At 37.9% G+C, this 15,402-nt stretch overlaps 1 protein-coding gene across 2 annotated transcripts in view; it reads right to left on the bottom strand.

Moving 5' to 3' along the window:
- Positions 1-15,402, bottom strand: part of adam10a (ADAM metallopeptidase domain 10a) — a 96,894-nt gene that overhangs the window by 28,666 nt on the left and 52,826 nt on the right. For both annotated transcript variants that reach the window (XM_067441958.1, XM_067441966.1), the window contains exons 3-4: positions 11,261-11,379; positions 6,043-6,201 (exon numbers count right to left, since the gene is read on the bottom strand). In XM_067441958.1, coding sequence (XP_067298059.1) covers positions 6,043-6,201; positions 11,261-11,379 — 278 coding nt within the window. The remainder of the gene's footprint in view (positions 1-6,042; positions 6,202-11,260; positions 11,380-15,402) is intronic.

Below are 15,402 nucleotides of genomic sequence, written 5' to 3'. Positions count from 1 at the left end.
TCAGAAAACTCCATTATGGTGGACATAAGCTGCCTGACTTTGCAAAGTATGATGCAAACACTTTTGCTATTCCTGGAACAACCTAATGCGAGTGGGCATTGTGGGATCAACGCTTTATATCAGTTATCCATTAATCCACATCAATAAATATCACAGTAGACACATTTACTGTAATTAATGCATGTAGAAGAAATGACAAATTTCATGATTTTTCAAAGGGGTATATTTGTGATTCTGTAAGGATCTCTTCTCAGTCTCCAGTAGTTAGACTAAAGCTCTGCTGAAGCATTAAACTACTCAAGTGAGAAGCATTATCCTAAAGTCAGAGATTAAGGACAACAGTACAATGAGAGAATACATAATTCTAGGCCTTCCTTATTCAGAGAAATTGTTTGAAACTGAGCCTTAATATGGTCAGTTACATTGTTCACAGTTTTTGATTTTTTTCATTCATAAATGTCAGTGAGTTTTTCCTTAAAGTGTGTTTCAGAAGGAGAAAGATCCCCACATTTCTGAGCCTGGCATGAGCCAGTGAGGGATCCAGAGTTCACTCCCCTCTCCAGCTGCCCTACTTCTGACCTCTGTCCTTTTGCTTCAATAAACCACTGTCTCAACCACAATTAATTCTTTCTCTTTCCCTCTCATAGATACGAACTCTCTGCCCCCACCTGACCTTTTCCAAATTTGCAGGGAACATACATTAGCTCTCTTCAGTGACGATTAACTCTCTCACTTATTGTGCATGCAAGCTAGAGTGAGCCATGTCAGTGTCTTCAGCAAGGCTTCCAGTAATCTGACTGTTTAACATCATCTACAGTGGTGTATGTGCGTAAGATAGACTTAGTCATCCTGTTTTTCCTACAACTGATATTGTTACTGAGCACTTCATTACTTCACAGTACTAGAATGACAGATGTGTGGAAAAACAACACTCCATTTCCTTTAGCACTTCCACATGCTGTTAACACTATACTTTATAAATCAGAAGCAGCTAGTTTCAATGTTTCCTATATATTTTAAAAAGCTACATTGAACAATCACTTCAGCATCCAATACCAGAATTAAACACTTAATAATACACAAAAATACAGAGCAGACTCCCAGACTACTGAAGCTTGGTCTGGTGATAGCTAGACAACTGATTTGCTGCTCAAGAAACAAAATATGTTTGTGGGAACTGTAATATACGATTCATTTCTTTCAAAATAATACCAATTTTTAAAGGTCTCGTTCTTCGCGATTCCATCTTTCAAACTTTAGTTAGTTTGAAATGTTTGGACTACACCCCTGCACTTCCTTCATGAATGACGTCACTAGAACCGTTTGTTGACTAACCCTCTGCCCACAAGAACACGCAAAATAGGGGTCTCCCACGTGGAGAAGAGCGCTCATTCAGCGCTTATATCTCCCCGTTATGGTAAGAGGTGGGACCTTTCCGGGCAAAGTGCGCTAAGCTGCTGTCCAATCACAACACGGGAAGCGCTGGCCCAATCAGAACTTGTTACATGTTTCTGAAGGAGGGACTTCATAGAACAAGGAAATCATCAGGCCGTTTTTAGGACAGAGGAAACAGCACTGTACAGATAAGTAAATTGTGTGAAAAATAGGGATGTCCCGATCCGATCACGTGATCGGAAATCGGGCCCGATCACGTGATTTCAGACTCGATCGGAATCGGACGTTACATCCCGATCAGGACACTCTGTTTTCTAGAGTTGTTGAATGTTAAAATAAGATGAATAAAATAAAAAAAAAAGGAACATCCTGGTTCGTTTTTTTGCTCTTCTTTATTCTTTTTTTATGTATTATAGAAGTATCGGATCGGGACTCGGTATCGGCAGATACTCAAAATCAAATGACTCGGACTCGGACTCGAAGGCAAAAAAACCTGATCGGGACATCCCTAGTGAAAAATACTGTGTTTTTTACATGCGAAACATGAACTCATGTTATATTGCACACTGTAATCATAATCAAAGCTTTGAAAACACGCGAAGAACGGGACCTTTAACATATGCTAGTAATTTAAGATAGCCTGACATGGTCATACTCAATTCTAGTCAGAGTATGAGTCTGAAACTGCTCCATTGGCCTGTGATTATGGGGCGTGTTTCAACCGAACCAGAAAATACCTCAATTGGATAGACCTACAACCAATCAGAGCAACGAAGAGACACATTGTCAAATGTCAACAGACAGAGCTCAACTGCACTGTGTTGCCAAGTCCACGTTTTTTTCCCGCGGGTTGTTTTCTATGTCCGCGGGTTGAAGCGACTATTGTGTGATATATAGACCCATGAGTGCGAACAAAATCAGACGGAAACGATGTTTGTTTTGGAAGTTTGAAACAGTGTGGCAAAGTAAACTTTGTGGAAAAGTTTGCACCGGCTGCTAAACACCTTCGTACTTACATTAGTCCATGGAAATTATGTAAAAGGTATGTGTGAGCGGAGGCTACACCTTCTTTCATGTAAAAATATTTCCTGGTTCATTTGGCCTGTTCAGTTGTACTTCTGATGAAACCAGACACGGATGCTTTTCTTATGCTTCATTAAAATGCTTGGCGTTTTCTAAATTTTATTGTGTTTATTTTGTTATTGAGAGGATAGAGCGCAGCACATTTTCACATATTCATCTAAACACCGCTCTCAGCAGTGTGGAACATCTTGGATGTTCGCTAACAGTATATCGCTGGTCGAGTATTTTTAACTACGTTTTACCCCTAAATGAAGAACGGGAAAAAAAACTTTTTTGTGAGTATATCAGGGAATTTAAAAGGACAAAGAAAGGGCTCTGCATTTTGCTGTGTCCTAACTAGTTTATTTTTGTGCCAATGCTTTATATCAGTGTTTCCCAATACTGCTTCATCTCACATCTGATGAGGCATCTTTAATTTGGGCTGTAACTTGAACATAATGCTTTATGTATGTTTCAGTTGATGGATACAAGTGCTGGCTCCTCAGTTATATACTAAAACAACTGTGATAATAAAAGAAAAACATGGGCAAAACGGTCTCTCATGCTGCTGTATATTCGAATATGACCAGTCATTTCTCTGTCATCACTAGGGTGTGGTAGAGCCAGAAGACGCGAATGAGAACTTGCGCGCTATGAGAATATTTATCTCTGTGCACTCATCCCAAAGCACGCACACGTCTCACAGCACGCAAATATTTATTGAGTTCTCTTTCAAGTCTTGCGCTTGAACGAACAAACTCACACACACAAAAAGTATGTCAACATGTCTATCTTGATGAAGCAGACATAGTCTGAATTTGCCTTAAAAAATTAACTTTATACAGTAGAGAAAGACGACGACTATCCTTGCATTAGGTCTTAAAGGGGCAGTAGAATTTACTGCTGTGTGTTTAATGTCAAACAAAAGATAAGGACATCACTCACTGCTCTTGATTGAATAGCTTGTGTAAGTTTAATAAGGATGAATTTTTAATATAAACAGTGAAACATGCAGTTATTTTACATTTGATTACTTTATTAAATTTCTCTACCTAAAAACTAATGTTAGACCGACCTGAACAACCTGAAAAGGATTGTTTTTATATTATTACTATCTTTACTCAATCGTATTTATTTGTGCTGCTGATTGTATTCACGTTATTTGTTATTTTCTTCATTTTTATTTGACAGTAATCCTTTTTTCCCTGAACATAGCAAATACCGAACTGTACTGAAACCATGAACCTAAAACCGTGAGCAATCTGTAATGTCCTCCCCCCACCCCGTAACGTATGCGAGGGGGTGCCACGATAAATTTAGAAAATGTCTAAAAGGGTGCCTTGATTGAAAAAAGGTTGGGAAACATTGCTTTATATTATACTAATTCATTCATTTTCATGCTCATGATCCAAAACACCTTTTAAAAGATTATAATGACCATTATGTGATGTGATTCCAACGTTAACAGCACTTCTCTTTCCAAAATCAATCAAAACATGCAATTTGAAACCAATTCCATAATCTAGCCATTTTAACAGCTCTCATCACTCTTAAGAGAGTCTCAGAACATCAGTGATTGGAGACAGACCCACTCAGACACATTCATTTATCATTTTCACAAAAACCCCCATACATGATATGGATCTTCAACTGTGTGCAAACTTGATTATGCTGAAAGCAGTTTATTTAGATTTACAGCATCTAAAGCTGATCGGGTTTTAACGGTATGAGATTTTAACAGTATGATAGACCAGTATAGAGGTACGTCTTTTTATCTCAGCCATTAAGTTGTCAAACAAAATAAATTTACTTAGTATTATCAATATTATCAACTAATATTGGACGTTTGATTGCTGTCACTAATGCTGCATTCACATGCTCTCAGAAATATCGTAAATACGAGTTACCTAGGTAAAAATTGCATATGAACGCCCCCATATTTCAAATTTTGAATCGGATGAGATCATAATCACGACTTCAGAAGTGGGAATTATCAAATTTCCGATAGCACTTGAAGGCGGCATAAGCTATCACTAGCTAGTTTTCTACGTATTGCAAACATAACTTCACTGACAATCTTCTTTTTCTTTCGGCTGTTCCCTTCAGGGGTCATCACAGCGAATCATCTGCCTCCATCTAGTCCTATCCTCTGTATCCTCTTCTCTCAGACCGACTACCTTCATATCCACCTTCACTACATCCATATATAAGCTCACTGACAATAATCTACAATAACCTACATGGATGTAATTTAAATATCAAAAGTCTAGTACGTTATAAATGTGGATAACGTATATGGATGCTAGTTTTGAAAAGTACAAATGCTTTCTAGTCTCTTTACATTAATTATAAATGCATAAGTTCTGTTTAGAGAGTTCACAACTAGCAGGTGCATACACACACAGTAACCATTATGGTGATAGTAGGCTAGTGGTGTCCGTTCTTCTGTATAGTTCCCTTTCAGGAATATAATAAAATGTATGTGTGCGCGTGCATGCGCGTTTTTAGAGGGTTTAGTTAATCCAGTTTATGGGTCATAATTTGCTCAAGTGTCCTTGCATGTGCTTAAGAGGGGTTTTGCACAGTTTATGGAGTTAATATTAGGTAAATAACCTTGAAAATTCTTTCTAGCATGTGTGTATGAACAATTTATTACAGTTGATCCTTCAAGTCCTAATTTGCTTGATTAAGTGTTGGAGTGACTATAAACTCCATCTCGCCTAGGGCAACCAAAGAGTTAGAGCCGGCCCTGCAACATTTGGCGATGTAGGGGTTGTTAGATTTTTTTTTTTAGGTTTCTGACCCAAGACTCTAATCTCTGCTAATCTCAACTAATATCTCTAATGTTCCTACTCGCTATATGCATTAGGATAATATACACACACGTCCTCATTCAGTCAGATTTGAAACATCTTTAGGTGATTGGAGCTTCTTAATTATTGCCCAGATGGTGGAAATGGTGGGTTTTCAATGCTTTAGCTATTTTCCTAGAGCCACTTTCTATTTTGTGAAGCTCAATAATCTTTTGCTGCACATCAGCAGCACAAACTATATTATGTGGTTTTACTCATTGTGATGAATGATTAAGGGAATTTGGCTTTTGTGCCTCATTATATTTATAGTCCTGTGAAACAAGACATCATAGCTGGACAATTTCATGTTCCTTGGCACACTGGTGTGCTAAAAAAATGTAAATATACTTCAGAGATATTTTACTTATAACAAATTCTAGGGGAACAAACAATTGTGGCCAACATGTTTTGTAGAAAAGCATTTATTTCATAATGTGATTTACCTCCCATTTTCAATTATTTTACTTCAATGAAAGGGTGATTTTTTTAAATAAAAGATCAAAAGGATAAACAATGCAGATTCATTTTTTTACAGCCATATTTGATCATATTTAGAAGGGGTAACAACAATTTTGACCACCACTGTATATAATCTAAAGCATCCATAGAAACTATAACAACACTAAAGGAATCTGATCAGTAAGCTGGACACATGTACAGTAAAATGCACAGTATGAAATAGGAGACTATTAAGGATGTAATATATGTCAGTAAAATGCTAATATTAGCTCACCGATGTCATCCTCGTGGTAGATGACTGAGTGGTAGGGCACATTCTGGTCTTTGAGGTATCTCTCTGAGGGTTCTACATAGTATGTGCCATGATGGCTCTTAATGAAACCCTCAAACTTCCCATCCACGATAGAGCCATGGGTCAGAGTGCCCTTCTCACCTGCAAGATAAAAACAAACCAAAAGTTAAAGACAAAAGGCAATTGTAAAGTCATGAGGGCACAAAAACAGCTCTCTCTCTCTATGCTGGCAGAGAGAGAGCATGTTGTAAAAATATGACAGAGGGAGAATGTGTAAAGAGATGCTTCCATATTATGATCCAGTGATTCATCTCCGCTGTCATAAACACATCATGCATACCACGCAACTAAGCTCTTGACCTTTAGAACGGTAATGAGCTCTGGGAACTCGGTTACTGTCTCTGACAATCAAAGCAGACCGGTTTTTCATCTGCAGACTTTAGAACTCAATCTAGAGCTGTACCACAACAGTATGTAGATGGACATCAACATTTGCACTGAATCATTTAGAAAATGCTTTTATTCAAAGTAAAAACACAAATGAGCACACAACAACAAAAAAGAAGGAGGTATAATTACCTTGTCTAATTGTTCCAAAAGTAACTACATTAGTGCATACACCCCCCCCCCCCCCAAAAAAAACCATGCAGCGCAGCGGTTTTGCAATATTCATAGGTGTATTTTTCATGTATATAGATGTAACATCTCTATACATAGACACAGCCGTAGACACCTGTTAACCCTAATCTGTTCAGATTAAGATAAGGCAAACCAAAAAATGCTATAAAAAAATATATTTAAAAAAATTAAATAAATAAAAAAATCACACGACACACAATATGAAAAGGTAAACCATCATACAGATCAATACAGCTTTTAAATGGGTTGTCAAGTACTCAGAAAATGTGTGTCTTTACTATTTCTTTTAATTTATTTTTTGGTAGTGGGGGACTGGGTAAATTCTTTTACAACTGAGGTACAGTGGAATTTAATTTTATCAAAATGTTAAGTGCAGCACAGAAACAAACAGGGGAGTGGAGCTTCCTACGCAGACAGCACATCCTGGAAAAATTCTGCTTCAATTTCAAACAGATTGCCAATTTCTACAGGAGTTAGAAACTCTTAAATAACAAAAGATGGAACCAAAGAACAGATTAACAAAAGGAGCTGTTTTTCAATAATGTTCTAGATATCTTAGCTAGGCTATCAAAATCTCAAAGAACATTTTGCTCGTTTCAAATGATGGTCTACTTTAAGCAAGACAAATGAAAGAGGAGCTTTGAATGTTTCACAACCATTGGGATCTTGCAAGCAGCAAAAGTGCTTTAAAAGAATATTGCACATATTGCAGTAAAACAGTTATCCGGAATTTATCAGGACCTCTCTGCAATCACAGTTAAAAGACTGTGGGAAAGCGGTGGTGTGTTTTGTCTGCAGGTTGTTCTTCTGTGTTTGAGAAACAATATGGTTTCTTTTTTCAGAATGGAACAAGCCCTGAAAGCTCTTGAACTCTTCATCCCTAAAACTGATAATAACACAAAGAGGAGATTCACTCTCTCGCCTTGAGTAACATTAAACTACTGCTCTTCTCCATCCCTCCCTGACCTTCTGTTCTCACATTCACAGACTAAAACAGGAAACCTGATGAGGTGAAGCATGAAGACACTTAAGAACATAACACCGGCAACAGCCAATATGAATATTGGCACAATACACTTCACTAATTTTAATTTCTTATGAAGTCAATCCTAGTAATAAATGGACTGAATTTGACAAGAAGTAATCTGGTGGCTAATGAGGAGGACTGGAGTAGCGATGACATCCACTTCAGAGTAAAAATATAGAGCAGAAAAGAGAGATGCTAATGCTAATGACTGTTAATGTAAATGTCCTTGTCATTCCACTGAGAATTTGCCCTATATCGGCATACTTCAAACACTTTTCTGTGAATATAAGGAGGTAACAAGATTAAGCACTGAGTGATATTTATCCTTTAGAGAGCACAAAGAGTGCTAATGGATAACAAAGGGGGAGAGAGTATGAGAGTTTTAGCAAACGGTTGAGAAAAGGGAAAAAAGTGAGAGGTTGAGAAAAGTGAAATTATGAAATATGAACATATGTGAGAGTGAGCTTAAAGGAACATACAAATGATTGATCAGGCGGCGGCACATGACAATTGCTGCGTTCAAAATCGAATATTTTCATACAATATGCAAAAAATGCCTACGGAGTAGTATGTCTAAATTTGAAAAGACCCCGGATGACCTATTATTTCCTGGCGAGATTTTGCAGTGTGCATTAGTTTGGCACTTTAATATCCCATGGGGCAAAAGGAGAGGATTTATTAAAGGAGGTGAAGTTACACAACTGACCCTGGTCACATGATGAATCCATGAAGTGACGTCGCCACTTAGGATTTGTCACTAGTCTGTAGCCTGGCTACCAGTTTCTCTGTCTAGCTGGCCAAAAGCTCTATCTGAGCAATATAAACACATATTAATAAAAAAAAAAAAATCTAAGCAATATCTGATCACACTCCACAATGCGGTCTTTATTTACATCTAATTTCATCAGTAAACAATTGTGTTACCAAGGCAACGACTGACGCTTTTGTAAGACATTCCAAAGAGTGGCCATTATCAGCACCATATTGGAAAAATGAAACCAGAACCGTACCAGCTGGCCTAGATCAGAACAGAATAGAACGGAACGAGACCTGCTCGGCCCGGCAGTGGAAAAGCGGCTATTCATACAGCACACATTAATACTGTAGAACAGGGGTCAGCAAGTACATTTGTTGAAAAAAACAAAACACTATATGGCAGGCCAGAATATAATCAATAATTATAGTCGACAATATATTAAATAAATTTATGAAAAATACAACTAGAATTGCCTGACATACTGTTACAGTGTATTTTATAACTGGTAGTGAGCTGTTACTCTGTTAAAAATTGGATAAATTAATAATGCAAAAGTTACATGTAACCTTGCAAGTATCTTCATTCACTACCTTGCAACACAGACCCCCATGCTAAAACACACGTGGTAGACATGGAACGGATGGAAATAACTCACTTTTAAATTAACTAAAAGAGGACTTGAATAAGCCCATTAATGGAATGTTTGAGTCATGCTCTTAACAAATTGTGTTTTATTTCCTCTTTCCATATTGGGAATATAAATGTGTATTTTAATTAGCTTGTTACACAATGAAGCATAACTTGTAAAAATTATTTGACGTTGCCTACTGTTACACTGAAAACTATTCCTTGACAAAATAAACGCGAACCGCGCGCACACGAACACGTTCGGAATTCAGAAATTTAGAATCATTCTTGTGTTTTGGCGATTCCCTGGTTATTTTGTTGTAACTGACATTTGAATCAGGCTACATGTTTGGTCAGGCGAGCAAAGTTCTCTTTCACTTTTCCTTTTAAAAGATCCACTTGTCTGGGACAAGCAGGCAAGCGTTAATGTCACGTTGTTGTTAATCTTGAATTCTCAGAACTCGTGTGCATTTTCTGGGCGACAGTGAACTGTGGGGCTAATAGAGTCTCACGCATGCACACATCGTGCAGCAGTGCAGAGAAAACCAGCGGCCAACAGCCAATGTACATAAGTATTCACAGTCTTTGCTCAATACTTTGAAGAAGCACCTTTGGCACCAATTACAGCCTCAAGTTTTATTGTGTATGATGCTGCAAACTTGGCACACCTGTTTTTAGGCAGTTTCTCACAGACTTCTTAAGCTTCATTAGGTTGGATGGGGAGCGTTGATAGACAGCCGTTTTCAGATCTCTGTAGAGATGTTCAATAAGGTTCAAATCTGGGCTCTGGCTGGGCCACTTAAAGACAATCACAGAATTGTCCTGTAGCCACTCCTTTGTTATCTTGGCTGTGTGCTTAGGGCCATTGTCCTGTTGGAAGATGAACCTTCGGTCCAGTCTCAGGTACAAAGTGCTCTGGCGCAGGTTTTCATCAAAGGCCTCTCTGTACATTGCTGCATTCATCTTTCTCTTGATCCTGACAAGTCTCACAGTTACTGCTGCTGAAAAACATTCCCACAGCATGATGCTGCCACCACCATGCTTTCCTGTAGGGAAAGTATTGTCCAGGTGATGAATGGTGCCAGGTTTCCTCCATACACGATGCTTGCCATTCAGGCTTAGGAGTTAAATCTTCGTTTCATTAGACCAGATAATTTTGTTTCTCATGGTCTGAGAGTCTTTTAGGTGACTTTTGGCAAACTCCCGGCTGTCATGTGCATAACTGAGGAATGGCGTCCATCTGGCCACTCTACCATACAGGCCAGATTGGTGGAGTGCTGCAGAGATAATTGTTCTTCTAGAAGCTTCTCCTCTTTCCTCAGAGGAACGCTAGAGCTCTGTCTGACTGACCATTGGGTTCTTGGTCACCTCCTTAACTAAGGCCCTTCTCTCCCGATCACTCAGTTTGGCCGGGCGGCCAGCTACAGGGAGAGTCCTAGTGGTTCCAAACGTCTTCCATTTACGGATGATGGAAGCCACTGAGCTCATTGGGTCCTTCAATGCTGAAGAAATATTTATGTACCCTTCCCCAGATCTGTGCCCTGATTCAATCCCATCTCAAAAGTCCACAGAGAGTTGCTGGGACTTCATGGCTTGGTTTGTGCTCTGACATGCACTATTAACTACAAGACCTTATATAGACTGGTGTGTGCCTTTCCAAATCCAGTCCAATCAACTGAATTTACCAAAGGTAGACGCCAATCAAGTTGTAGAAACATCTCAAGGATGATCAGTGGAAACAGGATGCACCTGAGCTCAATTTTGAGTGTCATGGCAAAGGTTGTGAATACTTATGTACATGTGATTTTAAAAAAAATAATTGACAAAGATTTCAAACTAACGTATTTCACAATTGCATGTGCATTTGCATTCAACGCATGATTTTAGCCCTGATATTGACTCGCCGACAGATTGTGTGGAAATCGCAGAGAAATGACCGAAAAATAAGATTCCTTCACCATCTCCCCTCTTTCTTAAACACCCTCTTCCTCACATGAGCTGCACAAAATCACTCTACAAAATCAGTGTACAAATACAATAGATGGAGGCAACGTTTCCGTGGTAACAGTCCAGAAAGTGTGTTGAGGTGGACACATGCCTTTATGTGCAGGTGTGTGTATGTGAAAGTGCTGGAAAGGTGCCATGCTCACCATAAATTTCTCCAGTGTAAATGTGAGAGGTGTCATAGGAGAGCTCTTCTCCAGAAACTTCCACCTTTAGATCGGGAGAGAAGAGAGAGGTGTCCCTTTTCATCCGAAGGTTAAAATGCCTGATGGAAGGAGACAGAGAAAGAGAACAAGATTAATGGACTGTAAAGTTGCCCATGAGTATACACAATGTGTCCCAACAGAGGTGGGTACGTACAAGACACAATATTTGAGACGCTTTGCAACAAACACCAAAATACTAATAGTCTGAGCCAAGAGTTATGATGCAGAGCATTACTGGAGCTATGAGATTAGTGAGGTATAAGGGAAGTCTGCCAACCAGCATTTATCAATGCCAAAATATATTTTTCCCTTATTTACTAGCATTTATAATCAACTCATATTTTCCCTTCAGATTATTCCATTTCCCATCAGTCCATTAGGATTCTTCAGAAAACACTTGGTGCTGGTGGATGACTCGCAGTGATTCAAAAAGATTAATTTGGGTTATTAACTTGTGATGTTCTGACATGTAGGAATATGTAATGGAGCGTGCCGTGGATGCCTATTTTAATACCTGGTAGATTATGAGAAGAAAATAAGGGGACATATTATGCCCCTTTTTGCAAGATGTAAAATAAGTCTCTGATGTGCCCAGAGTGTGTTAAGTTTTAGTTCAAAATACCTCACATTTCATGTTTTGTTTTTATAGCCTTAACATTTTTGGGGCGAGGCAAAACACACTTTGTTTTTGTGTACGTCCCTTTAAATTCAAATGAGCTGGTGCTCCCTGCTGTTCTTTCTAGGCTGTTCTCTGGATGTTCAGTTCGAACCAGAGTCAGACAATAATGCCCACAGAGCCAGAGAAGGTATGCTGCATGGAGATAAAGCAGCTATCATTTAGTTAATTTTAGTTTTAACTTATGTTGCCATCTTGCTTTTATCCACTATTAGTACAAGCCTGTTGTAAGTAACAGACCCTGTCAGAAAGATGGCCAAAACTTTACTGATGACTTTTATGAAGGTTTTTGTTCATCACACAAAAGATGAAGCGTCAGTTTTCACTCCAGAAAATTATTGCAAGAGCTGTATAAAACACTGTACTAGGGATGCACCGGTACCATTTTTTCAGAACTGATTCGATCCAATATTAAAACTTCTTAGTATGGATACCGATACTAAATTGATCGAATACCAATGCAGATTTGTTAAAAAATTCTATGTAATATTTCTAAACATTAGTGTGTTGAATGAAAATCCCTCTTTTGTGAGTTAAACACCATCAACTAAATACAGACTTCATTATAAAGAAAAACAACAAATAAAAATAATTTAATAATTTAATAAAATAATTTAACAAATAAAAATATATAAAATCACAATCAATTACTAAAATAGCCTACTACTATATATGGTGAATAAATTAGACTAGTGAATATTATAATATTATAATAGATCCGCTTCCTACGTCAGAAGGGGAGAGAAATCTGTGTGGCTTGTTTTTTCACATGCTTGCAGAAAAAGGCTTACCAAAACAAAGTTATTGTCACGTCACAGACAAGGGAAAATGGTGTGGGGACTCAAGTGCAGAAAATGATAATTTATTATAAAATAAAACAAACTCAAAACAAAACCCACGAGGGGGGAAAAACACATAATCATAAAACATAAACCAAAGACTCAAACATACCAAAGGAATCACGGGGAACTGGAAGACGTAGACGAGACATACAAGGATCCAACCCAGACTGACAAACACAAGGAGCTTATAAAGGGAAGAAATCAAGAGGGAACAGGTGGGAGAAATCAACACTAATCAGATAACAAGGGGGAGGGATCTGACAATTACAGGAGCACATGCTAGACATAACAAAAACCACATGTGCACACAAGACAGGACAGGCATGTGACAGTTATGGGTGGTTCTTTTTCCTGTTTTCTGGGTTGGTAGATGCACCAGGGACCCGATTATAGCATTTTAACACAGAATGTCCCCTTTAATGTTTTATTAAGGTTACTGTGAAATTAAGCAGGGTGAGGCCAGGACTTTTTTGTGCGTATATGCCACAGTCAGTGGCTCCGGCTCCTTTCATTTTGTTGTTTATGTTTATTTTATAAATAAAGTTACGTTTAACGACCACTTTCTTCTTCCCTGAACTTGAACTTTGTTACAGTTGCGTTTTATCACTAATAAAATAGCCGCAAGTGCTGAATTACTAATCATACAGGCCACTTTATTTGACCAATTAAAATCATGTGGTAATGCGGCACAGTTTTACTCGGTCAAAACAATTATACTAAAACTACATTTGAGTTCGTCAAAAGTTATATGTTATAATATGTAATTCTGTGCATAAGTTCGGTGGCTGGTATGAGACACTTGTTGCACACTGCAGTAAGATAGATTGATATTAGAATATCATATTAATAAAAGATGAATGATGTTGTGTCTGAGGCATGGTACACACATTTGACTTACGGTAAATCAAGAAAAGAGATTCAAACAATAACATTAACCATGTTAAGCTATATAACAATGGATTAGTTTTCAGTCAATAAAGGTATTAAAACAGTTGCTCAACTGTCTAATAAAACATAATATATTAAAATGTCTTTAAAATGGTGTTTGGATGGTTTTGACTAAAGTAAAACCAAAAATTGAGGGTAATGCAAATATGATTTAAACATTGTTGGAAACATCTGGAATAATGTAAGTGCATATCAACAAAATATATAACATTGTTCTACTGGTTTTTGGATTTTTAAATCCCAAAACATATTACACATTGTACCTTTAACAGTTCTGTCTAATCATTAATTAGACATAACTTAAACAAAGACAGTAAACTAATAAAGGTGCTAGGGCACTGGCGTTCTTATTGCTGTCAAAATAAACGTTTGCCTCTGACACTTATCAGCCAAACATTTTGCTCTCACCCAATCATTTTAAAAAAAACAAAACCGTAAGGGTCGGGGAATATATATACATATATATATATATATATATGGCATTACAAGTCTATAGAGACCTATAATTTAAATAAGCCTATGATTTTCTACAGAGTATTTTGTGTGCATATTACTTCAATCAATTGTTTTGTTGACAGTAGAGAGAGAAATGTATTGCTCTGCTGAAATGGCCTTGACCACCCTGCTCACCATCCCTGAGATCATGGATTCCCTCAAGATAAACAGGATCAGGTGTCAACCTTCAGTGGTGCAGCTGAGCCCCTGTCTGTGTGTGCAGATGTGTGTGCATGTTTCTGTGTGTGAAGCTTGTCCCTAATAGAGACTAAAGGAGCTAAACAATATATGTGGTCAAGATGTGCCTCATCAGGGGAGATTTTAATAATGTTAGCTAGAGAGAAGATATTACCGTAACATGAAAAACAACCCAAAGTATTGACCTAATCAAAACAAAGCTGAATATAATAAAAAGGCTTAGTGCAAAAACAGGAAGACTCAAAGGGAGCCACATCCCTCCAGTACACTCCTAGTCCTGAGGATGTATCTCTGTGCTCCACCCAGCATTGGTTTGGCCATTGTGTAGGTGAAACCATAGAAATGTATACGTAAATGCCTCATTCAAACGCTCCAGGCACATTGACGAGCCGCTATTCTAGAACGTCAACACACGTCAACACTTCAGATGCTGTCAATCATCACTCGGTTAAAAAAAAATTATAATATAAATAACACTGTGCCTGCGCAGCCTCTGTGAAACTCTATAAAGCCCGGCATGATTTAACTTCCCGAACAAACCTTTCTCAGGTGAGACGTTTGTGTTAGTTTAGCATTTATAATGTTTGGATCTACACAAAAAACACATAACATTTGTTAGTAACAGGCTTCATGGTTCTTGAATTTAAATTCCCAGTATTCAAGAACTGGAAAATGTATGTGAAAACAAACATTGACCCTTTGAAAGTGTTTAAATTAAACTAAGAGTATTTCAAGAAGAGAAAGCCGACATATTTCTGCTGTATTATAAATGCCCTTCTGTCAGCGACTGTCTGTTGTCTATTTTTGCTACGCTGCTCCCGCTGAATTAAAGCCACGGTGCATAGTTCTTGATCAACTTGACCTGATTAACATGAAAGATAACCGATTTCACCATAAAATCATGTAGTGCAGTGTTCCGTGTG

Source organism: Pseudorasbora parva, chromosome 1, assembly GCF_024679245.1.
Source record: "Pseudorasbora parva isolate DD20220531a chromosome 1, ASM2467924v1, whole genome shotgun sequence".
Lineage (NCBI taxonomy): Eukaryota > Metazoa > Chordata > Actinopteri > Cypriniformes > Gobionidae > Pseudorasbora > Pseudorasbora parva.
Note: the sequence above shows the minus strand (reverse complement) of the source record. Positions and strands in the feature narration are given on the sequence as shown.